We start from the raw sequence: 27,230 nt of genomic DNA, 5'->3' as shown, positions 1-27,230 counted from the left end.
CCTTGGACTGGACTTGGACCTCGCCTCTTGGTTAGCCCCCAGGATCAGCACATTCTGCCTCTGTGAGCCTGATATTCCTATCCATGCTCTAACCCAGCACCCTTGACAAACGACAGTTCTGGGTGGGTGCCATTTTCTGGTTCACCTCAGGCAGCAAGGTGTCTTGGGCCAGCCCTAGTTCCCCATCATAACTTTGGGTTACAGCTTTGGGTTAAAGTTACAAACCATACTCGTATCTAGAATAGCGGCCTGAAGCCTGTGGCTTATTCAGTGACCACAGCAGTGCTGGCTGTGTGGATGTGGGTGCGTATGAGACAGAGCGTGTGTATTTTTATACATGTATGTATTTTAAAAATAATAATCCTCACCATTCTTCTCATTGGCTCATCAAAGAAAGAAAGGAAGAAATAGACAGAAAAGCAAGTTTGTTCATTTTTCATATATATATATTTCCATGACATTAGCTGTAGTTTTAATACTATTAGGGCAAATAGAACTCCATTTACTTCAGCTGGAGCTTCTTACAGATACACATATATGTGAAGAGGCTGAGGGTTCGTTAAAATACAAAACTCATTTTACAAACAATTCCCCCCAAACCACTACCATATGCAGAAATCATAAGGGTTACGTAACACTTAGTCATGCATCTGCCTTAAAGTAGCATCTTCTTTACTTGGTGGTACAGGAGAAAACTTTACAGACTGTTGTGACGAGGCCAAATGATCCTGTTTTGGATAATGGGAAGGTATAGAAAGCGAACAGGACACAGGCATATGAAATACTGTGCTAATTCTAAGACAGGTTATTGTCAAATACAAGTTTCAGGGTTATAACCACCCTGGTATCCGTGAACGAGAACAAGGCTACAGATAGCCAGTTGTGTGGAGAAACCCTTTGAACAAGAGGCACTCGTATTTTGCTAGACTTTATAGTTCTTCACTTTCCAGTCCTGGAAACCACTTGAACGGCCTTGATCCATTCTGTACGTTCTGCGGAGGTAGCTGCTTGCAAGATGTAGTGGACCTCGTTTGCAGTAATGATTTCAAACAGGTTGCCCCCGACTTCATTTTTCTTGCCTAATTGTGAGAGAAAGAAGACTGTGAGCAAAGGAGTCTGGGAGCCGTTTCAGTTCTTCTGGCTTAATGGTCTCTTCCATTTTCACACGACTATCACAAACACAATTGAAAATCTTCCAATTTTCACGTAGAAAATCAACTCTACATACATATATAAGCCTGTATGTAATGTATGTATGTATTTCAAAGCCTCATTTGAAATTGGGAGTCACATCTGCCAGCATCATGGTTAGCTAAGCCAGTGACCTAGCATGGCGGGACTCTAACTTGAGCCTGAGCCAGCACTAATGGTCAGAAATGGTGATCTTTGTTCCCACCCTTTTCTAAGCCTCTCTCATGCTGTTTAGGCAATGTATGGATATTGAATACTGATATTGAAAAGACAGAATAAATCACAAGAAAATTCTAGCCAATGTTGGTTTTACCTGCAGACAGATTTAAGCATAAATGAACAGATCAAAATGCCTTTCTGACAAGGAAATAGGGATGGGGAAAGACATTCAATTCAGCTCACTCAAAGATAATTCTACCTAACTGACATATTAAGAGGGAGATGCTGATCTTTTCATGTGACTGCCCCAGTTTGGGAATCAGCAAACCTGAGTGTTTGAGCCATTTGCTTCCAGGCCTCGAATATGTTAAGAAGCAGGGGTCACCAACCTTTTTAGACCACCAGGGACATTTTGAATTTTGAAAGCGTGCTGGGGCTGCCCATCACAAAATGGCTGCCATGGAGGGGATGTGGCATAACACAAAACTAGAGTGGCAACCACCCCTTGACCAGGGCCGTCTTAAGCATATGCGGCGCCGGAGTGCATGCAAAGATCTGTCTGGCGCCCCCCCCCCAAGTTGCCCAGAGTTGTCAACCTTTTTTTAGGGTGCTGAGACCACGCTTTTCTCTGCTCAGGAAAAGAAAACAGGAAATATAAGGAGCCCAGCGAAACAAACCAGCCCGAGGCGTCGGCGACTGAGCAAAGCTGGGCACCTCGTGGTGTAAGCAGCGTGCACTGGGCGGGCCTCTCCACAGCCCTACGCCAATCCCAGACGTGCAGGAGGGCAGAGCCGGCCGCCCACCTCAGCACCTCACTGGCTTGCTCACCCCCGAACTCGTGGTGCAGAGCTGCCCACAGCAGAAGAGCCTGACCAATGGGCGGGCTCTTCCCCAGACTCCAACTCTCGGGCCCGGACTCTTTGCCTGGTGCCCCTGAGAGCCCGGGTGCCCCGCACCCCTGGTGCCTATGGTTAAGACGGCCCTGCCCTTGACAATCTTATGCATGGTGTTATGTACTGAAGTTCTCACCCTGGGCCAGCAGGGGGATACTGTAGATAGTTTTCACTCAGGTCTGCATATGCAAATAAGGAATTGAAAGCGACGTTCAGTGATTGGATAGTGACAGAAAGTTGCTACTGTTGTTTTGTAGTTGAGCTCTATATAAGCAGGTTGGCTGACCCCTTCAGTTCAGTTCTGTTCTGGCCTGAGAATAAACAAGAGCTGTCTGAAAAATCGCTGTGTCGTCTGATATGTTCACCCACAACTTAACACATATGATGAAAATTCAGCTATAGACTGCTGTTCTTGTCTAAAACCAAGAAGCAGCATTCCTCAGTATCAGGAGAAATCTACAAGGCAGCCATACCACTCTTGTTTCACAGAAATCTCTTAGAAGATATTGGCACATTTTGCTTCACAACTTTCTTTCTGAGAAGACTGGAGACTGGAGGACTGGAGACTTACTTCTTACAAGAAAGAAGGAAGGAAGGAAGGAAGGAAGGAAGAAAGGAAGAAAGAAAGAAAGAAAGAAAGAAAGAAAGAAAGAAAGAAAGAAAGAAAGAAAGAAATGTCTGAGGCACCCGCCCAGGGGCACCACCAGAAGTGTTACAAAGACTTCTTAGAATGAGGCATGAACATGCACGGCATGAGGGACAGTCTCTATGTGCTGCTGCTTACCATCTGGTGCATCTTCAACCGCTGTCACCACACAACCCCTCAAGTGAATGGCTCCAAGTGGCTCTTCCCCCTGAAATGATTCAAAATCAAACCATCATTAGCTTGGCTAAAAACTCATTCTGGAAACCATTTTTCGCTTCCAGCTGAAACCAACGCAACAGAAATTATTACGGCCATCCGTGTGTGTGTTTATGCAGGCTATGGTGTAATCTAGGAGGAAATCATGAAGAACTTGAGTCTCTTATCTTGGTTAAAAACTCATTTTGGAATGAGATGGACATGGCTATGGCTGTGTGTGTGTGTGTGTGTGTTGGCACAGGCTATAGCATAGCTGTCAACTTTCCCCTTTTCTTGCGAGGAATCCTATTCGGAATAAGGGAATTTCCCTTAAAAAAAAGGGAAATGTTGACAGCTATGGGCTATAGGCAATCGAGGAGTAAAACCAGAAAATTAGGGTTCTTCAGTGTAGAAGAAAGGTGAAGGAAAGTAGGTTTCACCGGGAGTTACTGACATTATGAACCACGTGGAAATATTGAAAAGGTTTTTTCCCCTCTCTCTCAGACACATAACGTTAGAACTCAGTGTATTGGCAGACGGTCAGAACAGATGGAAGAAAAACTGTGCTAGAACAACAGAACAAGCCGCAAAAGTTGGGGGATGGGAGCCACTTTGCTGACTGAAGCTCATTTGACAAAGCCTTTCTGAAATAGGTGCATTTTGTACTCACTTCACACACCCAAAAATTGGGATACTTCCCCTTTATTTAGGTATTTATTAACTGTGACTAAACTAGAGAGCTGTTTTAGAACATACAGCTTTTTTGGCTGCATAAATCTATTCAGTTATTTTATTCACTTATTTTAACTTCGGGCTGCCATATGTCCGGATTTTTGCGGACATGTCCAGGAATCAGCCAGCAGAATGGCGTCCAGGTGGATTTTTGCCGAATTTGCAAAATGTCTGGGAAACCCAGACATATGGTGGGGAGGGGTGTCATTTTTCAAAAAATAATCCATAAAAAATTCCAAAAAAGCCCGGAAACTTCTTCCTTTTTGTGTGGAAATGTTCCCAAAAAGAACTCAACAACTTTGACCTACCCCCCCAAAAAAAACACCTCAACAACTTTGTCTGGATTTTAACTTTTGGAATATGGCAACCCTATTTTAACTAGCCCATGTTTTAAATAACGATTGTACTACTGCCATTCAGATTTTGTTTCACTTTGCATTGTATTGCGTTTTTATTACATATAAGCTTCCTTGTGTGGGATTATGCCCTGAAAGGTGGCCTATAAATAAGCTGATAAAATATATTAGAATATACAGCCCTGAAGATACAGCAGCAAGGATTCTAATAGCAAGAAGTTGGAAAAGCGAAATTATCCCTTCAAAGATTGAGTGGCAAGCCAAATTGATAGAGTATTTACAATTAGCAAGGAGAACAGGAACAGTGAGAGGAAACTCAACACAAGAAGTTAATAAGGAATGAATAGTAATTAAGGAATATCTCAAAGGGTACTGTGACCATGAAAACTTCCTGGCAGATATTGAATGAGCCATGTAATATAAAGTAATTGTTGGAAAACATCCGAATTAAGATGAAGAGAAACAACTTTAGGAAACTGTGTAAATAATAGCTTAAATGTAAAAGAGTACAATGGGTTTAGTCGGAAGTTTCTTTTCTTTTGCTGATGTGTACTTCAGATGCAAGTATATTCTTTTTCTACTTATACTTTTATTTCTTTTAATTCCTTTTTTCCTTTTTGTTCTTTTCTTTCTCTCCCCCCCTTTCTATTTCAATTCTTTATAATCTTTATAATTTATGGAATGTATGTAATGTATGTTGGTATAGAATGTATTTTAAGGTTTTTTCTTGTTCAATAAAATAAATAAATATTTTTTTAAAAGAAGATGCTTTAAAAAGAAGATGCTTTAATTTTTAAAAAGAAGAGGTCCCAGCAACTGAACACAATTCACATAAACAATCCTGCCATTCAAACCCATGGTTCTGAAGGCGGGTTTCATATCAAATGTCCAGCAAAACCACAGAAAACGGGCTTACCCCTGCGGGATCATAGTAATGCATGTAGGCAGGGTCTTCTCTCAGGACAAACTTTCGTACTTTCCAGTTTTTCCTCCGGTGCCCCTAAATAAATGTAATGAATGTATGACTTTCATTTTCTGCATTGCAAGAACAAATCCCAAAAACAGAACTGAAGAACACTGTGGTACCTAAGCGAGAATGTTGTGATAGCTGCTCCCAGTGCTTTTTTCTGGGGGGGAAAGTTGGGGAAACTCACCAAGAATTAAGTTTGGTTTTTTTGTTTATTGCAGATCCACTCACATTGCAACACCTCCCCCCCCCCCCAGGCAGTGGCTAAATGTAAGATATTATTAATAAACTCAAGCATTCAGTGGTCTGGATTAGAAATGGCCACAACTTTATTGATTACAGATATAGGTGGATTTTTGGCTCAGGCATTGGGTGTATATCTGTTCCAGCTCCCCTCTCCCCTGGCCAAAAAAATAATTATTTAATTTTAAAAAGGTACGTTTCTGCTCAAAAAATCCCCTGGCTGCATCCCAGGAATGTCAGAAGCAGAGTATCCATGGGTTTTTCTGGAGTTCTACTGCTTTTGCTGCCTCAGCACAATCAAGACCCTAAAAGTTATTTTATTTCATTTTATTTTAGGGATGTATATGTCACCCTTCTATAGAATTCCCTATGCAATTAAAATTGACCTCTAAAACCAATTGCCACATACAGTATCTTCATTTTCAGAAGGCTGCTGGTTCTTTCTTGGGTGGGAAACAGCTATTATAGTTTGGCAACTACTGCTCTAAACTATTTTTCCCATGAACCATTTGAAAATTGCTAATCACCACTTAATGATTCTTTCTGCCTGTTTTAGCAATTGCAATGCGATGTGCTAGATGCTGTATGATTTCTTACTGTTTTCATTGCTTCCTTTATTTCTTATATTTTATTTGCCTTCCACAGAATTCAATTTGCAATCCAGTAAAGTACAATATAAGAAATTAAAGAAGCAATAAAAAATCAATATGTCAATTTAATGTGAACATGCTGTGGACCACCTGAATAAAGCTCACAGACCACCGGTGGTCTATAGACCACAGATTGGGACCCCCTGGTCTAGAGCACAGACTATAATGAGTATTATTCCCAAGAAGGAATGAAGATCTGTGGCAACAGCTTTTACAGGTCAGTTGTAGACCTTAGGCAATATATTGTTCAACCTCAAACTAGCTATAATGCAAGCTTTTCTTGCACCAATGCTTACGTCCAAAAAGCCTCTTAAAAGTGTTCTCTTGGGTAACTCCAAATACACACCCTTTTAAAAAAGTGGTACTTTTGCTTCCTTATAAAACTCAGTATCTCTTGAAATAATTCAGACTGAAGAATGTCTCTAAAGTACTAGAAAGAAAACACAACATTTAGAATTCATTTCCCCTTCACATTTTGGATACTGTGTCACTTATATTCCTGAAAGTGCCTCAAAATTGACGGCCAACGTTCTACCGTGGATTCAGTCTGTGATCATTTCCTCTCAGTGCTGCAATTTCTTCTTAGGATTGCATGAAGCAAGTGACAAGCTCAGTGAGTCACATGGTTATAAAATCTTCATATGGCCCGTACGTGACGGCAGTGTTGCAATTCTGTTGGAATTGGGCAAAACCAGATCGATTGTGACATCCCCCCGGAGGATTTGAAGGATGCCCTGTTTCACCAGCTGATTGCCACTGAGCAACACAACACAGCACAGCTATGAGAGTCAAGAGAGGTTTCAGCACAGGCAGTTTTCCTAAGAAGGTTTATATTTCTGTACTATATTGACTGCTTTTCTGAGCCATCACAGCAAACAAGGTCTATACCAACCTGTTTCAGTAAGCACCCCTGTTTGACCACTGTGCCTCTGAATTCTTCCTTGAAGATCCCATCATCATCACTGGAATTCCCTTCACTGAAGAATCCACTGTCTGCCTGTTTTAAGGAAAGAATAAGACCATGTTGCTAACGTCACCTGAAATAGTTCTGATATGTACTGAGTGAATAGGATCCAAAATGCAGCAGTCTGATTGATCCTAGAACAATAGGATCCAAAATGCAGCAGTTTGATTGGTTCTAGAACAATAGGATCCAAAATGCAGCAGTCTGACTGGTCCTAGAACAATAGGATTCAGAATGCAGCAGTCTTATTGGTCCTAGAACAATGCAGCAGTATGATTAGTCCACAGGAGCCACCCAATCCAGCTCCAGGTGGAAGTGAATCCATAACCTGATTGTCCTACAGGAGAATCCCAGAATTAACCAATCACATGTGGCCCATTGTGTAAATAATGTATATAAAGCAGATATTGTGGGGGAACTTTCATTCCTCGCTACTATGAGCTGAATAAAGAGCATGAAATCCACACTCGACTCCGAGTATATTTCAAGTTTGATGTGTTACTCTAGATTCATTGCTTTGCAATGAAGGTTAAAAATATTTTAAAATAAGGCAGCAAATAATGTCGGCATCTGCTGAACTTTCCAAAGCTTCCAAACAAATAGGCTGTGAGCTCAATCTCTCCCCTATCCCAACATTGGGATCCCACTTGTCATTCTTTTACCTGGACTACAGACTAAGATTTATGCATCGTAGTGAATACATGCACCATGCACAAAGCATGTGTATAGGAAGTATGCACCAAATTCCTTTTTCCTTTGTGGCAAACGGCATTTTAAGGTACTTCCTCTCCGATGTGATCAGTAGAGGCTCAGAGAAAGTTCACGCCTTGCTTTCTTGCGCATACAAGTCAATATCCGAGCGAAATGGATTGAGCAACTGAAATGCAGAATATGGGGAGTACTCTTTCTTCCTCTCACTGGTCACACTGGAGCAGGGTGGGGTGGGGTCAAGGGAGGGTTAAATAACTCTTCTCTTCATCTGCATTCTATGAAAAAGAAATTTAGAGTACCTAATTTAAGGAAGCCCTTGTCATGGAGGAGTGAGTTATATGGCACAACCAAAATTGTTCAGCAACAAAATATGGCGTGTGTTTGTTTTTCTTTCTTAAAAAAGTTGCCAACTAGAGTTGTAGAATCTCAGGACTGATTATATGGGACCTTGCCAACAGCTATGCAATTAGCATTCCCTTAGACAGCATCAGTGAATGAAGTTGGCAATCTAGATAATCATGCATACAGAAGACTGAGAAGGCCAGTCTTAAGGCCAAACTAGTTGTGGAAGTGAGAGCTGGACCATAAAGAAGGCTGATCGCAGAGAAATTGATGCTTTTGAATTATGGTGCTGGAGGAGACTCTTGAGAGTCCCATGGACTGAAAGATCAAACCTATCCATTCTGAAGGAAATCAGCCCTGAGTGCTCACTGGAAGGACAGATCCTGAAGCTGAGGCTCCAATACTTTGGCCACCTCATGAGAAGAGAAGACTCCCTGGAAAAGACCCTGATGTTGGGAAAGATGGAGGGCACAAGGAGAAGGGATGACAGAGGACAAGATGGTTGGACAGTGTTCTCGAAGCTACCAGCATGAGTTTGACCAAACTGCGGGAGGCAGTGGAAGACAGGAGTGCCTGGCGTGCTCTGGTCCATGGGGTCACGAAGAGTCGGGCACAACTAAACAACTAAACAAGAACAAACAGTTGTGCACTGGTTATAAAGCACTTTCGTCATGAAGTGAAGCACACAGGGGATGGAGTACAATGTACCTACTCCTTACCTTCCCACGTTTCATTGCTTAAATCCACACCACAAACTCCAATACCAAAAGTCTTCAAGCAGTGGAACAGGGGGAGGTAAGAGCATGAAGGAGAAGGTTCATTCCTTCTTCCACCCCCGCAAGCTCCATTTAGTGATAAAAGTAGAACCTCAAACTCACAAGGATGGATGTACCAAATCTAAGGTCTGGTTTTATAGAATTCACTGTAGTGCTAAGTAGAGTATGCACATGGGGAATGAGGTCCACTCATGCAATGGGACTTTCCCCTCTTTCCTGCCCCCATTCACACACACACCCAACCTTTTCTGAGGGCTCCCCTTACTTTTCAGAGCAGATTAGAGGGTGGGGGGGGAGAGGATGGGTGTCAAGGAGCTGTCAAGAACCAGGTTATCCACAGGGTAGACACATATACAGAAGGCACGGAATGAAATTAGCTTAATGAAATTAGCGATCTCGGCCCTGAATGGGAAGCCTGGACTTTGAAAGTCATCTAATCTTCCTTGCTGTACTATACTGTATTGTTTTAATTAGTGTTTTTATGGAGCAGTCAAGTAATTTCGTTGTCCCTGAGAGGGGGCAATGGCAATAAAGATATTACTATTATTATTATTATTATTATTATTATTATTATTATTATTATTAGCAAAACAATAACAACAACAACTTACCAACAATACATCAATGTCCCTGTTTCATCTTAACTCGATGAAGGCATTGCTGAAACTAAACCCTAGGTATGCCCCTCCCATCTATCCTCTCACTCTGGGTTCCTTCCAAGCAGACGAAGGCTGTGTTGAGGGGCTGAGCTCCTCCTCTGGGCCTGTCTGGCATAGGACCCTCCTGGAGCGTGGGGTCAAAGGGGGAAGAGAGTCTGTAGGACTGGGACTGTCTCTGCACCCTTGACCTCTCAGGTCTCCTGCTTCTATCAGTTCCCAGCTCATCCCTTCTGCTGACTGCTCCTCAGTCGTTCGCCCCCCAGGCTCTGGGCTCTAAGTTATGGTTACCAGACGTCCCTGTTTCCTGGGGACAGTCCCTGGATTTACAAATCTGTCCCCAGACAAAATCCGTCCCCGGAATGTCCCCGGATTTATATTTTAAGTGTTGTAGATTTATTAGTAGGGAATGAATATTGCATGATTGCTTCAATACACATCATACATATGGGGACTACCAGCGAGGCAAAATGGCGGGCGCCACGGCAGCAAGCAGCTCCTGAAGCCAGCCAGAGCCAACTGCGCTACCAGGCTGTCTCCGGGCTGCTGAGACTGCCACTGTGGGGGGAACCACAGACCCCCCCCCCGTGACCCAAATTGAGTCGGGAGCGAGAGCGCCTGGCTACCCGGCCGACTGCCCAGCGGTACTCCAGCGCCAGGAAAACCCCGGAGCCGATGCAGGGAGAAGGAGGAGAGGAGAAGGAGAAGGAAGAGAGAGAAAGAGGAAGGAGAAAAAAGAGGGGAGCCCTGACCTTGCCACGCCGCTGCCACCGCCGCCACCACTTAGGAGGAGAAGTAGGAGAGCGCTGGGAGGGCAAGGACACCTGGCCGAGCCCAAGCCCGACCCGAGCCTACTCCATGGCAGCTAGTGCTCCAAAGGAGCAGACCGGGGCCCAGAGGAAGGTTATTACTTCCTATTTTTAAAAAAAACAACAACTTTTTTTAAAAAAAACAAACTTTATTTCTTTCTTTTTAAAAAAACACACCAAAAAACTGTCTCTGGATTATATGAAAAAAATCTGGTAACCTTACTCTAAGTTGTCATCCTCTTGGGCTGGCAGCCTCTACCACTCCTCCTGATCCAACCAGTCCCTGAATTTGGGGAGGCCCATTGCATGAGCAGACCACATTCTAGGCATGCAGCAACTCTGTTGATTCCCACTCATAATATCCAATATTAGTTATACTCAGTGTAGAACCCTTCAAATAAATGGACTAACTTCAGCCCATTAACCTCAATGGGTCTACCCTGAGTAGAACTTCACTGAATTCAACCCTGTATTTCCAGAAGGCCTGTGGGAATGGTTGGAGTCATATATTTACAATTAACCCTCTTAGGATAGGAAAATACCCACAAAGATGTCAACAGAATACATTTACAGAAGAAGTCAAGGCAGCTTCTTCTGAAATGACAGCTAACTGAGGCCAGGTCTTGCACTTCAGTGATTCACAGTCACTAACTTTCGGAGGAACGCTGGCTTGCTCTGTTGCTTCTGCTGAAGCAGAGGGATGCCAAGTCATTCTTCCTCCCAAGTGCTTTGCAATAAATTAAATAAATTAAAGGCTGGGAAGCAGAGATTTAAATATAAGTATCCAAGACATATTAAAAAAATTGTGGCAGCTAGGGGGAAAAACCAAACCAATGCTGCAATCCTGTAACAGTCAAAAGTCAGTCCTTGTTACTGCATAACTAACACATCCACTTTAAAAACAGAAGGAAGGATTCTGGTTGAAGGTAAAATTAGATGAATCGTGAAACTTTGGGGGCCAATCAGGTAGCATCAATATTTGAAGATGTTTGCACCAAATAGACCGCCTTTCAGCTCTGATCTCACCAACTGCAGTAGTGAAAGGTGGTTAATTTGTATCAAGCAGTGGCGTAGCGTGGGGGGTGCAGGGGGGGCCGGCCGCACCGGGCGCAACATCTGGGGGTTAGGTTAGGGGGCGCAAATCCACGGGTTAGGGGGCGCAAATTACTTGCCTTGCCCCGGGTGCTGACAACCCACGCTACGCCACTGGTATCAAGCAATGTGGAGTATACGCCCTGAGAAAAAAGTCAATGGGGAGTCCAAGTGTAGTACCAGGAAATAGAAAGGTAAAGGTAAAGGGACCCCTGACCATTAGGTCCAGTTGTGACCGACTCTGGGGTTGCGGCGCTCATCTCGCTTTATTGGCCGAGGGAGCCGGCGTACAGCTTCCGGGTCATGTGGCCAGCATGACTAAGCCACTTCTGGCAAACCAGAGCAACGCACGGAAATACCATTTACCTTCCCGCCAGAACAGTACCTATTTATCTACTTGTACTTTGACGTGCTTTCGAACTGCTAGGTTGGCAGGAGCAGGGACCGAGCAACGGGAGCTCACCCCGTCGCGGGGATTCGAACCGCCGACCTTCTGATCTGCAAGTCCTAGACTCTGTGGTTTAACCCACAGCGCCACCCGCGTCCCACCAGGAAATATACATACATATATACATAGATATACATACATATATTTCAACACACATGCACATATATACAGTATATACCTACCCACAGAGACTGTGTTAGATGAGACCCTCATATTGCAGCCAGTCTGAAAAGCTATGTTTTCTAGGGTTCCCGTGCTGCCCCACCTCTGGCGATCCCACAAAGAAGTGTCATGCATTGCTACTTACAAAATAATAATAGGCGTCTTCGTGGTCAAGGAAGGAAGTTTCTGACAGGCCCTCCAGTGCACTCTTGGATATATCTCCAGCAGGCTGAAAATAACCTTCGTTCAACAGGGCAGATGCCAACATTTGACCCTCTTGGCGATTCCGGATAGAGTTGTTTGACAGGAGCCAATCAACCACACAACTACCTAAGGGCAAGGAAATGAACCAAGGTGTGTGAGCAGACAGGCACAAAATGAAGTACTGCAGACTGCAAGTAGTTAAGCATATCAAAGAGACATGTTCTCAATTAAATTCAAATTGCAATTACAGTGGTACCTCGGGTTAAGTACTTAATTTGTTCCGGAGGTCCGTACTTAACCTGAAACTGTTCTTAACCTGAAGCACCACTTTAGCTAATGGGGCCTCCTGCTGCTGCCGTGCTGCCGGAGCATGATTTCTGTTCTCATCCTGAAGCAAAGTTCTTAACCTGAAGCATTATTTCTGGGTTAGCGGAGTCTGTAACCTGAAGTGTATGTAACCTGAAGCGTATGTAACATGAAGCGTATGTAACCCAAGGTAACACTGTACAGTTTGGAAATATGAAGCCAGTGGTGACCATATCTGGACTTGGTTTGAGCCAGGCTCTGCAAATTATTCCAATTGCCAGTGAATATGTAAATTATATGAAGTATTTACGGCTGTGTCCAGTCCATATTAAAGACTAACAAATTTGCTGTGGTATTAGCTTTCAAAACTCAAGCCCACTTCATCGGAAAGCCTTGGCCATGAGGTTTTCACATTCTGTCTACTAGAAACAATTTCCCCTCTCAATGCCGCCACATTCTGTCCAATATCCATAGGACATTTTTCTCAGGAACTGGCAGGTTCAACTATTTTGGAATGGCAACTGACATTTTCCTCCAATCAAACGGCTTCCTGTCGCAACTCCATTTTCTAGCACCTGTTTTACTCAACGGAGCATTTTTTGAAAGAGAAAAATAAGAGCTCTTTACCCGTAAAGCAGTGGTTGAAAATTTTCTTGTCCTTTTCCAGCTTCATTTCTCGTATCCCTTTGTCGGGGTCTTTCATTGAGAGATACAGTTCACTGTGCAGTGAGAGAAGTGAGGCAGAATTAGGAAACAATGTTCGATTTGGCTCTTTGGGGTTTAAATTCTTTCTGCAAATGCATCAAAGGGACTCTGCAAACTCCAGTCCTTAATGACCCCCTAATTAAAGAATCAGATGTGTTCTGTGGGGAGCTTCTATACATATGAACAAACCAAAAAAGAGCACATCGTGTAGGGGCATCCAAGATGGCTGTTTTAAAAGCACCATTTTCATGAGGCCACGCACTGCAGTCAGAGGCAGAGCTAGCTGCTCTGGAACATGCTGTCCCAGGGGGGCGGGGGTGATGTCACCCCCCCCTCAGGGATGACACCTGGGGCGGACCGTCCCCCCCCTGCGCCCCCTTCCTCTGCCAGTGACTGCAGATAACTCATAGTGGGGCACATATTTTCTGGGTAATAGGAAGACTCTGTCATCTAGGGCTGAGAAAGCAACACCTGACTGGGAGCTTTTGACAGTCAGGGTAGCTGGTATCGTGTTAATGGACCATTAGCCAGACCTGGGAGAAGGCATTTCCTTCTGCCTTATTTGGTCAAACCCGAATCATCACTTAAGCATATGGTTTGAGTCCAATGTGTGGTGTAGTGGTTAAGAGCGGTAGTCTCGTAATCTGGGGGACCGGGTTCGCGTCTCCGCTCCTCCACATGCAGCTGCCGGGTGACCTTGGGCCAGTCACACTTCTCTGAAGTCTCTCAGCCCCACTCACCTCACAGAGTGTTTGTTGTGGGGGAGGAAGGGAAAGGAGATTGTGAGCTGCTTTGAGACTCCTTCGGGTAGTGATAAAGCGGGATATCAAATCCAAACTACTCCTCCTCCTCCTCCTCTTCTTCTTCTTCTTCTTCTTCTTCTTCTTCTTCTTCTTCTTCTTCTTCTGAAGTGGCGATGGGCTTGCTTCACCACTCACCCAGCCAGCAGTACAAAGCATACTTACAAGGCAATTACCAGACCCACTTGACAATGTAGCAGACAGGGGGAAAGATGCCTTAGGCCGGGGGTGGTCAGCAAGGTTTCCCTCACCTGGGCCAGTTCACTCCGGCGGAGATCTCTCCGTGGGCTGGACTGTGTGCGCATGAGCATGCGCCCACGATTTCCAGCATCTGCGCAGATGTTATTTCCGGCATCTGCATCTGTGCAGACGTAATTTTCGGCATCTGTGCATGCGCAGACGTGATTTCCAGCGCCACAGAAGCGAGTCCCAGCGCCACACTGTGCCGGTTTAGCATAGCAGACGGGGTCTCACTGAGCAGGTGGCTCGTGGGCCGGTTAAATGACCCCTGTGGGCTGTTTGTGGCTCATGGGCCTTAGGTTGCCTACCCCTGCCTTAGACAGGCATAGGAAAAGCCTACATCCTTTAAGGAGGCTCACCTCATGCTTTTATAACTTAGACAACTAATAAGTGGCCTTTCTATGAAAGCTTTTGTCCATGCTTCTTGGGAGGAAAGCAATGACAAACCTAGACAGCGTCTTAAAAAGCAGAGACATCACCTTGCCGACAAAGGTCCGTATATTTAAAGCTATGGTTTTCCCAGTAGTGATGTATGGAAGTGAGAGCTGGAACCTAAAGAAGGCTGGTCGCCGAAGAATTGATGCTTTTGAATTATGGTGCTGGAGGAGACTCTTGAAAGTCCCATGGACTGCAAGAAGATCAAACCTCTCCATTCTGAAGGAAATCAGCCCTGAGTGCTCACTGGAAGGACAGATCCTGAAGCTGAGACTCCAATACTTTGGCCACCTCATGAGAAGAGAAGACTCCCTGGAAAAGACCCTGATGTTGGGAAAGATGGAGGGCACAAGGAGAAGGGGACGACAGAGGACGAGATGGTTGGATAGTGTTCTCGAAGCTACCAGCATGAGTTTGACCAAAGTGCGGGAGGCAGTGGAAGACAGGAGTGCCTGGTGTGCTCTGGTCCATGGGGGTCATGACTAAATGCCGTACATGACTAAATGACTAAACAACAACAACACAGTTGTGATAATCATACAGACATAAGTCTAAACACAGGCTGCTTCCAGGCTGTTCCCTGTTTTCAGGTGGGATTCAATCACATTCCAGCAAATTCAGGTTGCACAATTAAAGTTGATTTGGAGCTCTTGCACAATAAATCTGCTTCCCTCAAAGACTGGACTTTCTGCTTCTACAGAATGTTGTGATGGCCACCAACTTGGATGGCTTTACAAGAATGTTAGACAAATTCATAGCAGCTATTTCCCCTTTCAGAGGCAGGATGGCTCTAACTGCCAGCTGCTGAGAACCACAAGTGGGAAGAGTGTTGGTCTACTCATGTCCTGCTTGTGGGTTTTCAACACATATCTACTTGGCCACTGCAAGAACAGGATGCTGGGCTATATATAGGCTTCTGGACTGAGCCAGCAGGGCTCTTCATGTTCCCATCCTCACTGAATCTAAGTGAAAGTCAAATTGCAAGTGGACTTGGAAACAAACAAAAAAATCAACTTCCTCTTCTGTCAATTAATATTTTAAACTTTTGTAATCTCACTGTTCTAGCCAGGTTCTGAGTTTCTTGTGCATTTTGGGAATAGCGGAAACAAAGCTTTATAACAATGCCTGGTGCCTACATATCTGCCCAACAGCTACTGTCACAGGAAAGCAAAGAAATGATGACTCAATAAAACCAGATTACTACAACCCAAGTGTGAATGCCGTTAAAATAGCTCCACACACATATATCCTTTAAATAAATAAAAAGCAGCTTTGAGAGATGGGAATTTGGAGAAGAGGGTGTGTGTGTGTGTTTAATCCTTTCTCTACTCACAATTTTAATATGTATTTTTTTCAGGCTCCATTGGAGGATAAACAACTGGGATATGCGATGGGGGGGGGGAGCTGGGGAAAGGATGAAGCACTCCTCTACCTCCCCATCACTTCTCCAGCCCAAATTTCCATCTCTCAAGGCTGCTTTTCTTTTCTTTTTTGAAATCATAGCATCACATTTATGTGTAATTAAAGGTAAAAGGACCCCTGACAGTTAGGTCCAGTCGTGACCGACTCTGGGATTGCGGCGCTCATCTCACTTTATTGGCCGAGGGAGCCGGCGTACAGCTTCCGGGTCATGTGGCCAGCATGACTAAGCCACTTCTGGTGAACCAGAGCAGCGCACGGAAACTCTGTTTACCTTCCCGCTGAAGCGGTACCTATTTATCTACTTGCACTTTGATGTGCTTTCGAACTGCTAGGTTGGCAGGAGCAGGGACCGAGCAACGGGAGCTCACCCCGTCACGGGGATTCAAGCTGCCGACCTTCTGATTGGCAAGTCCTAGGCTCTGTGGTTTAACCCACAGCGCCACCCGCATCCCATATGTGTAATTAGACCCTAAGAAAACAAGAGGATATGTTCCTGCCTTTTAAATTAATATTTGAAGAAGTCTATTTTAACAAACCCCAGGTTGATGGTGGTTGGAAGCTTAATAGACTTCCTGGTGGATTTCCTAGAAAACCGTTGACCTCCCGCGATGCACTTAATGGCCTTCTTGATGTCTTTCACCCAGACATCTCTGTCCTCGAGATGAGAGGCTTGGAAGAAGTGGTCCTGTTGCTTAGCTGTAGTGAGCTTCATGACAAACTAGAAGAGAACCATTTCATAATGATTTACACTTGTCCATTGCATAAGGGCTGCATGTACCCTTGACCTTTAAAGTACATTTTCCCCTTCAAAGAATTCTGGGCACTGTGGTTTGCTAAGTGTTGCTTGGAATTATAACTCTTTGAAAGGTAAATTACCAGGCTCTGAATTCTTTGAGAGAAATAATATGCTTCAAATGTGCTCTAAAGGTACAGTGTGTGTGCAGGTTACATATATTTGGTAGCACAGCTTACATTAACAAGCAACTAACAGAACAAGCATGCACTTGCCTACTCAGAAGTAATTCCCACCAAGTTCAATGGCACATATGCCCAGGTAAGTATGTATAGAGGTAAAAGGACCCCTGACTATTAGGTCCAGTCATGGTCGACTGTGGCGCTCATCTCGCTTTATTGGCCGAGGGAGCCGGCGTACAGCTTCCGGGTCATGTGGCTAGCATGACTAAGCCGCTTCTGGCGAACCAGAGCAGCGCACGGAAACGCCGTTTACCTTCCCACTGGAGGGGTACCTATTTATCTACTTGCACTTTGACGTGCTTGAGAACTGCTAGGTTGGCAGGAGGAGGGACCAAGCAACGGGAGCTCACCTCGTGGCAGGGATTCGAACTGCCGACCTTCTGATTGGCAAGTCCTAGGCTCTGTGGTTTAGACCGCAGCGCCACCCGCATCCCTTAGTATGTATAGAATTGCAGCCTAAATACAGCAGTATAAACTGCTTAAACTGGGCAAGCTGGGAAGGAACTGTAAAGTAGTATGGAACAGAATAGAATTTTTACACCATTATCCTGCTCTTAGAATCATAGAATTATAGAGTTGGAAAGGACTCTGTGGATCATTTCTAACCTCCTACATTGCAGAAATATGCAGCTGTCCCATCAAACCTGCAACCTTGGTTTGATCATGCAATACAGAAATAACCAGGAAACATTCATGTTTATACACAAAGACACAACATAGGAAAAGCTGAGTATCTACTTTATCTTAGGCTAGGGAATTAGCACAATCCACACAATATTGAAGAAAATAGGGTTGTATCCAAGGAGTGCTCAGAGTAGACCCACTGAAGTTAATGGAAATGACTTGCTTAGGTTCATTCATTTTAATGGGTTTGTTCGAAGTTGGATACAACAGTTTGAACTGAAAGGGACTTGGGATCACATGCATGCTTTCCAAAGTAGGACTATTTTAAACTATTGCTCTCATGTTGCCCTTTCTGGAAAACTGCAGTGGTCTAATCATCTTTCTGACTTCTCTGCCCAGACGGATATCTGAGAAAGGCACTGAGCACTCAGACTACTACAGTGTTCCAGGGGTGGAAACATTGAATCAATTTGCCCCAATCTTGGAAAACTAGCACAGTCTGATCTTGTACATATTGATTTGGAAAGAAATGGTCCCATACAGTTCAGCAACAGTTACATGCTCAGACTGCTGTTCCTCCTAACTGAAGAGCATTAGTTCCAGCCAACAATTCCTACCGCCCCTTACTCAGATATGTGAGTTTTTTGAAGACAGAGAAGCTGTCTCACCACAATATCAATAGCCCCAGTTCTTTATCTGTGTGAAGAACTGCACTGTCAAAGTATAGTCGAGATGCATGCTGGACCTTAACAACTCTGTTTCATGTAAATTCCCATAATAACAAAAGTCTGTCAAGCGAGGGCTCGTCCACCCTTCCGCTCATCCCATGCTTGGTTTTCTGCTTTCCCCATCTTTCTAGGCACACGTCCAAGTCATTTTGCCATTGTCCCACCGCAAAACTGGAACAGCAATCCATGAAAAGCCCAAAGGCTACTTGTTCTGACTGGGTTACCCCAGGGGAAAGAGGCAGGGCAAAGGGAGTTGTGAATAAGCCCTGAGTCTATCCTTAAAAAGAAAACGACCAGCATTGTTTTCTTAGAACAGGGCTGGAAAAGCCAACAGCTTTCCAGGTGCTGGTGGACTACAACTTCCATCATCCGTGACCGTTGGCCATGCTGGCTGAAGCTGATAGGTGTTTGAGTCCAACACCATCAGGTTCCCCACCCTGTCTTAGCATTTTGCTGGGCTGAATTTGCATGGCATCCTCTCTAAACACTAGGAAGGCTAGTATCAGCTTCTACAGCCAGCAAGATCTGACAATATCTTAACTACAGTGGAAAAAACCTAATCCATAGCTTAAACCCCCCCCCTTCCTGCCTGCTTTCTTCAGTGTACTTCAGAAGACATGCATACTCACCATCCTTTTCCCAAAATCCTGGCAGGGACTTGTGAAGGTGCTTCCCTTCAGAGGAATCATTCCTTTAGGGCTGTTGTCTGTCTTCTTCTTAAAGTATTCAATTCCGTCTTCTAACAAGACTACCCACATGGGTTTCCAGGTGTTAAACATGCTACCCTGTATGCAAACAAGACAAAATTATCTATGCATCCTGTGACAATGCCAATGAAAGCATTTTTAATGAAGTTGCGTCTAAATAAACCCTTATTTACCCAAAACATGTCAAGCACCTATCAATCCCCAAAGACACAAGGAGATTCTAAAAACAATGTAACATACACTATTAGGGTTATTTATTCATTTCCCCACCCATACATTTAGATCGTTCCTTTCTTCTGTCGTGGAACCCAATGGTTCCCAAGCTTTTTCTTCTTTGGCAATCACTCATATCCGAGTAAGATGGTCTTCCATGAACATGGTTTTAACAGTGAGTCCGTAAGTGACTGTGGAGGCCGATTCTGGATCCACACATCCTTACACAACATGTCTTCCTCCCTTTCATCCTGAGTTTGAGCACAACACCTTTGGTAAAGGCTGTTCTCCAATTGGCTCGCATGCCAATGTTTTCCAATTGTCGGTGTTTATACTACATTTTTTAAAGATTTGCCTTGAGAGAGTCTTTAACCCACTTTTGTTGACCACCAGCATTACGCTTTCCATTTTTAAGTCTAGAATACAGTAGTTGTTTTGGAAGACGATAATCAGGCATCTGAAGAACATGACCAGTCCAATGATGTTGATGTTGAGGAATCATTGCTTTGACACTGGTGATCTTTGCATCTTCCAGTACACTGGCATTAGTTTGTCTGTCTTCCTAAGTGATGTGTAAAAAATTTTGGAGACACCATTGATGGATACTTTCAAGGAGCTGGAGATGGCATTTATAAGTGGTCCATGTTTCACAAGCATGCAGTAAGGTTGGTAGTATAATAGCTTTGTAAACAAGCATTTTGGTTTCCCTGCGAATGTCCTGGACCTCACTTCAATCAGGAGAAAGCACTTCAATCTCTGCACTTCAATCAGGAGAAAGCTGCACTCACAGAGCTCAGGCGATGCTGGATTTCAGCATCAATGTCAGCCCTTGAGAAAAGATAACTGCTTGGGAACCATTGGGCAGTTATCTTTTCACAAGGGCTGACACTGATGCCGAAATCCAAATCAAAACACTGAACTTTAACGCTGATGCTTTAAGGTGCATCAAATGTGCTTTGAATATATGGGGTTGATCTGCCCTTAGGTGTGTATTCCACCTTTTAATGAACTGAAAGGAGTACAAATACAGCAGGCACAGACCCAATAGAGGTTTGGGTTCCTGCAGAAGTCCTCTCCTCCTTTTTTCAGCTGCCATTCTGGAAGAATGCTTTACTCTTAAAAATTTTGATGTTTGCTGCACTGGGCTCCTCTGGGAAGAAGAGCAAGATGCAAATTAAATAACTAAGTAAATTGTGCCTATTCCTAGAGCTGGGAGAGGAATTTGACTGACCCGATATTCAAACACCTTAGACAATATAATTTTTGTATCAAATGCCATGTGATCTCTGAAGTAGTCTAAAAAATAATAGGGGAGCAGCGGGTTAAGGGAAAAGGAGTGCTGAGCATTATGGAACAGTGGTTAGGTTAGAACAGCATTTAGCGGTGACTTGCAATTTCGCAGTTCTGTATAAAGTGTGAAGCAACTAGCTTGGCTACTTAATTCTCACACTATACTGGCTGTTTTGAGGTTTCTCCAAGAAGCAAAAACTAACATACCAATATATTAAGAAAACAGGCATGTTCAGCTGTACGGCTTCAGGACAGGGTTTTAAAAACAAGATGTCCCTGATTATTTGACAGAGGCTGGTAATTTGTGATTAGGAAAATAACATATATATGCTCTATTGTGTACCTGTAAGTAGAGGCCAGCGGGATTGCACTACAACATAAAGCAGTTGAAAAGAAGAGGTCTCTAAAACCAGACCCACAAAGCTTTAATTAATTGCTGCCCATACTGGGGTTTCTGAATTATTTGATTCAATCGTGGTTTGAAGGCATAATGTTGGCTCAGTTCAGAAGCTCTGTACACACCACAGAAGGATGTCATTGCTTGCTCAGGTCAAGGTTGCTCCAGGGGATGGGATGGGAGGCAGAAAGGAGAGAGAAGTGGAAGGGCCAGAGAGGGCTCTATAAGGCTCAGGGACCAGCATGACTGCCTTTGAATGCTGACTGCTCATTGACATTGGACAGTAATGTCACACTGAATGTAACTGACCCGCATGAAGGACTCTGTGATTGGATACAGAGACACGGTATGCACTTTTAATAAAAGCACATTAGAAAGAAAAAGGAAAGGAAAGTTGCTTTGGATAGAAGGAGTTATGTTAACACAAAGGGCTCTGCTTGTTAGAAACCAGAGGCCTTTCTTCTTGGAATAACAGGTTTGGAATTGCCCAAGAAAGATGTTAAATTATTTTTGTATGCCACAACTGCTGCTCGTATTTTGTTAGCTAAAAAGTGGAAAACCCAAGAATTACCAACAATAGAAGAATGGCAGATGAAGATGATGGATTTTTCGGAGCTAGCCGACCTGACCGGAAGAGTCCGTGACCAGAAGGAGGAGGAGTATCAGGAAGAGTGGAATAAATTTAATGATTATCTGGTTAAATTTGTGAAGTTAAATTAAGTGAAAATAGCTTGCAGATACTTAATTGGCTTAGGATTTTATTTATGTTAAGTGATGAATTAATATGTTTAATTTCATAATGTGAAGATCTAAGGATGTTAAAGTCTAAGTTAAATTTTATAAGAACTGCAATTTGGAAAACCGTTAAAAGGACATGCAATGAAATTCAACCAAGGGGAAGTGAGGAAGTCACTTAACAATGTTAATAAGAGTGATTTTCAATAAGGCTATGATTTATGTTTGTTTGTCTTATGTGTTTGTTTGTTTATAATGTTGTGAAAACCAATAAAAAGTTTTTGAAAACAAACAGACAAAGGGCTCTTCATGTTGCTGTGCTCACGGTAAAAGTTGAGCCCAGAATCCCTTTTCAGTGCCAGGGCAACGCCCTGAAACATGAGACATAACCATTCAGGAAAGTGCCTCAGAGCAGCACAGAGTGCCTTGCCCTCACCACAGAACAGTTAGGGTCACATAATGGTACTCACATGAGATCAAGAAGCAAAACTTAACAGGCAAATCGTGTAATTTCCCCAGCACTTCTCAACTGAAGAAGCTGAGAAAACCACAAGGTGCTGTCCCGTGTGAAAGCGAGAAGTGTTCTCTTTCGTTACAATATGTATGCTGTTTGTGACATGTAGTGCAATTCTGAGGGCTAGTAGAGAGGTTGCATTCAACCCTGGGTTTGAGATTCTGTCCCCTGGTCACACACGTCTACTCAGATTTACAGCCCATAGACTTACACTGAGCTTTCTTGAGTCCCAAGTAACTCAGTACAGTCGTACCTCGGGTTACATACGCTTTAGGTTACAGACTCCGCTAACCCAGAAGTAGTACCTCGGGTTAAGAACTTTGCTTCAGGATGAGAACAGAAATAGCACAGCAGCAGTGCAGCAGCAGCAGGAGGCCCCATTAGCTAAAGTGGTACCTCAGATTAAGAACAGTTTCAGGTTAAGAACGGACCTCCGGAACGAATTAAGTACTTAACCTGAAGTACCACTGTATAGGGTTATAGCTTTAGAGGTCCATTGTATACCGTTAATTGCTTTCTCCGTAGCTTGCTGTTGTTACCTATTCATACTGTAAGGCTTCGCAATGCAAACCACTAGGCTGGTCCTGGGTTAGGGTCAGGGACATCTGGAGATTTGCAGGCACATCTTGGCAAAGCAGTTTATATCAGCTGACAGGCAGCTTTTTGCTTCAGCGGCAGCACCATGACCAAGGCAAGGCAGCTGCCATTTCAGATCTCCCACAGTGACTCAAACGATGCTGCCTCTGATCATCTGCTGCTGCCTGAGGGTGCTGCAAGCTGGCGCTGGGCCTGGGTAGGGATTCCTTGAAAGGGGAAGGGTTGCAGTTCAGAGCATACTGTATGCTTTGCACATAAGAGGTTTCCAGTTTGATCCCTGGGGTGTCCAGGAAGGGCTGGAAAGGACTGAAGTCATGGAGAGCTGCTGATCAGTGTCAACCATACTGAACTAGATCAATCAATACAGTGGTACCTCGGGTTAAGTACTTAATTCATTCCAGAGGTCCGTTCTTAACCTGAAATTGTTCTTAACCTGAAGCACCACTTTAGCTAATGGGGCCTCCTGCTGCGCCGCCGGAGCACGATTTCTGTTCTCATCCTGAAGCAAAGTTCTTAACCCGAGGTATTATTTCTGGGTTAGCGGAGTCTGTAACCTGAAGCATATGTAACCTGAAGCATATGTAACCCGAAGTACCACTGTACTAAGATTGTAGGACTTCTTACATGTATGGGATGTCCGTTCTTTGTGCACGAAGGCCAGATAATCTTTGCTGCCTTCTGTGATACCTTACGGCTTATAATGGCAATTTTGTCCTATTTCATGTAGAGTCTGATTTTCTACATTGAAATCGTGGCCACAAAATTTCTTCTTCAGAATTGCTCCCAAAGTTCTATCCTCATATGCATTGTGCACCATCCCAAAAGAGACTTGTAGGCTCTGGCTTGGAAATAATTAATGGGAGATTTCATTTCTGAAGAGCTTGTAGGGCTTCACAGGTTGTGATGTACATGAGAGGCAAACTGTCTTCTCTAGAACTGATAATCAAATGACTAGGGCTTTCTCTTCCTGGCACACATGCCTGGAGCTTGCATTAATATTTCTAAGGAAAGCTGGAAGAAGTTTGGCTTTGGAAATCCCAACCCCTGGAACCCAAACTGAGTTCATGTAGGGGAGGGAGGAATTTATTTCACTTCCTATGGTGTAGTAGGTTAGTCAGATGGAAAAAAAGGACAGAGCTCCTGTAATTTAAATAATTACCGTATTTTTTGCTCTATAAGACTCACTTTTCCCCTCCTAAAAAGTAAGGGGAAATGTGTGTGCGTCTTATGGAGCGAATGCAGGCTGCGCAGCTATCCCAGAAACCAGAACAGCAAGAGGGATTGCTGCTTTCACTGCGCAGTGATCCCTCTTGCTGTTCTGGCATCTGAGATTCAGAATATTTTTTTTCTTGTTTTCTTCCTCCAAAAACTAGGTGCGTCTTGTGGTCTGGTGCGTCTTATAGAGCGAAAAATACGGTATATAGACGCAGAGCTACACTTGCTGAAATTCCTATGCAATTAATAAAGAAGCAGGAGACCTGGCCTCTTTTGCATCTACAACCCCCCCCCCCACACACAATGTGCTTTTGTTTTAACCCATTGTTGTCTACTCTTTCAATCAATCAAAGAACGGAGCCAAGACAGAAGTTCCCTGAATATTATTCTCAAATGAATAATACCGGTACTTCTTTTCTTTTTTTAGGAGGGGAAGAGATAGAAAACTAGAAGTGTGGCCTCTGGGCAACTTCCCCAAAATACCACTTCTCCTTTCCTTTGAGTCTGTTACACCACATGCCTAAACACAACGGCTGCTCCCAGCTGCCCCACCTGTTGAACACTGAGAATTGTATTCTGCTGGTAAGTCAAGCCCATGGCCAGCACGCCCCAGATGAGAAAGCCTCCCCACATCTGTTGTCATAACCCAGCCGCAGATGGATCTAGGAGTGGGTAGATCTATCAATTTGGGTTCATTTGCATCTCATTTCTCCAACTTAAGTTCAGGTCATTTCTGCAGGAACGTGCAAATATTTATCTTTCTAAATTCTCATGAAGACTTGATCACATTTTAGTGCTAATTTCTCCCAGTAAACAATTTTTTGTGTGTATGTGGAATTACTAACACATATATTTTTTGCAAAACACTCTCCCTGAATATAATGCGTTTCTGTATGTTAATATTATTGATATATGTATTTTTATCCACATTTAACCCTCATATATTTCTTGGCTAGGGAATTGGCAAAATTCAGAGAAGTGTGAATCTGGAAGAATGGCTGTGTTTTGCTTTGTGTAGTCCCTAAATGCATCTCTTACCTTTGTATAGCTGACTACATTCTGGCCATGTAAAAGTCAGAAGTATACACACACACACACAGAGAGAGAGAGAGAGAGAGAGAGAGAGAGAGAGAGAGAGAGAGAGATAACTTCATTCAGGCAAGCAAGAGGCATTATTGCAGGGAAAGAGCACATTCCAGCCAGGCAAAAGCACGTGGAGCATGGCTGCTGAGGGCAGTGGCCTGGAGAGAATCCCAAGGGCCAGGTAGAGATGCTTGGAGGGCCACATTCTACCCCTAGACCTGGGGCCTCAGACCAGCACATCTCAGGAATCACTCCCTTCCATTTGAATCTGCTTGATTCTGAGGCCCTTCTGGTTTTCCCTTCACCAGCTAAAGAGAGAAGGTCTTTTCAGTTGTGGCACCTAAACTATGGAATAGCCTGTGAAAAGAGGCCCCACGCCTTCTCCTGCTTTTAAGACTAATTCAATCCAGTGGGCATTTTTTTATTTGAGCCTTTGATATGTCTTTTGTCTGCTGTTGATAACGCTGTGTTATGACACTGCTGTTTTCTTGTTAAGTTTGTTTTTAAGAAGAAGAAGAAGAAGAAGAAGAAGAAGAAGAAGAAGAAGAAGAAGGAGAAGGAGAAGGAGAAGGAGAAGGAGAAGGAGAAGAAGAAGAATTATTATTTATTATTTATACCCCGCTCATCTGGCTGGGTTTCCCCAGCCACTCTGGGCGGCTTCCAACAAAACACTAAAATACAATAACCTATTAAACATTAAAAGCTTCCCTAAACAGGGCTGCCTTCAGATGTCTTCTAAAAGTTTGGTAGTTATTTTTCTCTTTGACATCTGGTGGGAGGGCATTCCACAGGGCGGGTGCCACTACCAAGAAGGCCCTCTGCCTGGTTCCCTGTAACTTGGCTTCTCACAGCGAGGGAATCATCAGAAGGCCCTCGGCGTTAATTCATATGAATTGCCCCAGAAAAGTAGGGTATAAATGTCCAAAATAAACTTTAGGCAAAGATGAAGCGCCAACTCTTTTGTTCTTGTTTGTGGCACTCAGAATTCCCCAACAGAAAAGCTTCTGCTTTGGCAAGTTCCTTATCAGCACACAAGAAGCCTCTTTTGGTTCCTCCCTTGCCATCTTAGTTGGTCTTGTGGTCTGGGCATTTCCTTGTAGGGTTTTCCTACTCATCAAACATTCCATCAGTCCTGTGTTGTGGGATGTGAGTGTCAATTACCCCGGAGGGTTCTCATTGGTTTAGAGAGAAAGATCACTTGTTTTAAGTTCAGTCTTCTGTGGTCTCATCCAGCATCATCAAATAAATATTTATTATTTGTACTTATAGCCTGCCCTTCACCAGCTGATGCCAGCTTTTTTGGCTAGCCCATCTTCTTGGATTATGATGTCTCTCTATCCAATTTCTCCACAACAGGCATAATTTCATGTGTAGAATCATAGAATTGTAGCGTTGGAAGGGACCACGGGGGTCATCTAGTCCAACCCCCTGAAATGAAGGAATCTTTTGCCCAACATGGGGCTTGAACCCAGGACCTTGAGATGAAGTGTCTCATGCTCTACCAACTGAGCTATCGTGGAAGAGGCATGTCTGCCCTGTCCCCTGCCCTGCTTGCCATTGCATGCTCACAGAAAATGTAACTTCTGAAGAAGTGTGCATGCACACGAAAGCTCATACCAAGAACTAACTTAGTTGGTCTTTAAGGTGCTACTGGAAGGGAAAAAAATTTTTGTTTTGAGAAAACAAAAGGCACTCTATATTTCAGACATAAATATTACAGAGGTTAGCGAAGGCTTTTACGTTCTACGTAAATGTCCTGTCCTTCTGCCTGAGAGTTACAGCTCTGAGGTTCACAAGCTCAAGCATAGTGAACTTGGCATTTCAGTTTGCTCAGATCAAGCATTGCCGTCCCACAGCTTTTGTCCAAAATGGTTCGCACGTACCTTCTTGACGAGGTATCCTTCCCTGATACGCCTGGGTTCTCGCTCGGGTTCCATCGCTGCGCTGCTCCGTCTGCTCCAGCAGAATTCAAACACATCTGACAATGCAAAGATTTCGCCAGCTGCATTTATACAGCTGTCACTTTCGCAAATCCCTCTGCTTGTTAA

At 43.9% G+C, this 27,230-nt stretch overlaps 1 protein-coding gene across 1 annotated transcript; it reads right to left on the bottom strand.

The window, feature by feature from the left end:
• Positions 1 to 481: 481 nt before the first annotated feature.
• On the bottom strand, positions 482 to 27,230 carry PLEK (pleckstrin). Its single transcript, XM_083606710.1, has 9 exons — positions 27,066 to 27,230; positions 19,061 to 19,216; positions 16,641 to 16,822; positions 13,130 to 13,221; positions 12,138 to 12,322; positions 6,925 to 7,029; positions 5,089 to 5,172; positions 3,028 to 3,097; positions 482 to 1,079 (listed from the first exon to the last, which is right to left on the bottom strand). Exons 1-9 carry the CDS (start codon positions 27,117 to 27,119, stop codon positions 940 to 942), a joined length of 1,068 nt encoding a protein of 355 aa, XP_083462836.1. The 5' UTR covers positions 27,120 to 27,230; the 3' UTR covers positions 482 to 939.

The sequence above is a fragment of the Podarcis filfolensis genome (assembly GCF_964270895.1).
Source record: "Podarcis filfolensis genome assembly, chromosome: 3".
NCBI lineage: Eukaryota > Metazoa > Chordata > Lepidosauria > Squamata > Lacertidae > Podarcis > Podarcis filfolensis.
This window is presented reverse-complemented; position numbering and strand designations above follow the sequence as displayed.

Coding starts and splice junctions, on each gene's coding strand:
- PLEK (XM_083606710.1), bottom strand. CDS start 27,119: ATGGAACCCGAGCGAGAACCCAGGCGTATCAGGGAAGGATACCTCGTC. Junction 16,823..19,060: donor AGGATTTTGGGAAAAGGATG/GTGAGTATGCAT, acceptor GTTCTCTTCTAG/TTTGTCATGAAGCTCACTAC. Junction 13,222..16,640: donor CCAACCACCATCAACCTGGG/GTTTGTTAAAAT, acceptor CTCACTGCACAG/TGAACTGTATCTCTCAATGA.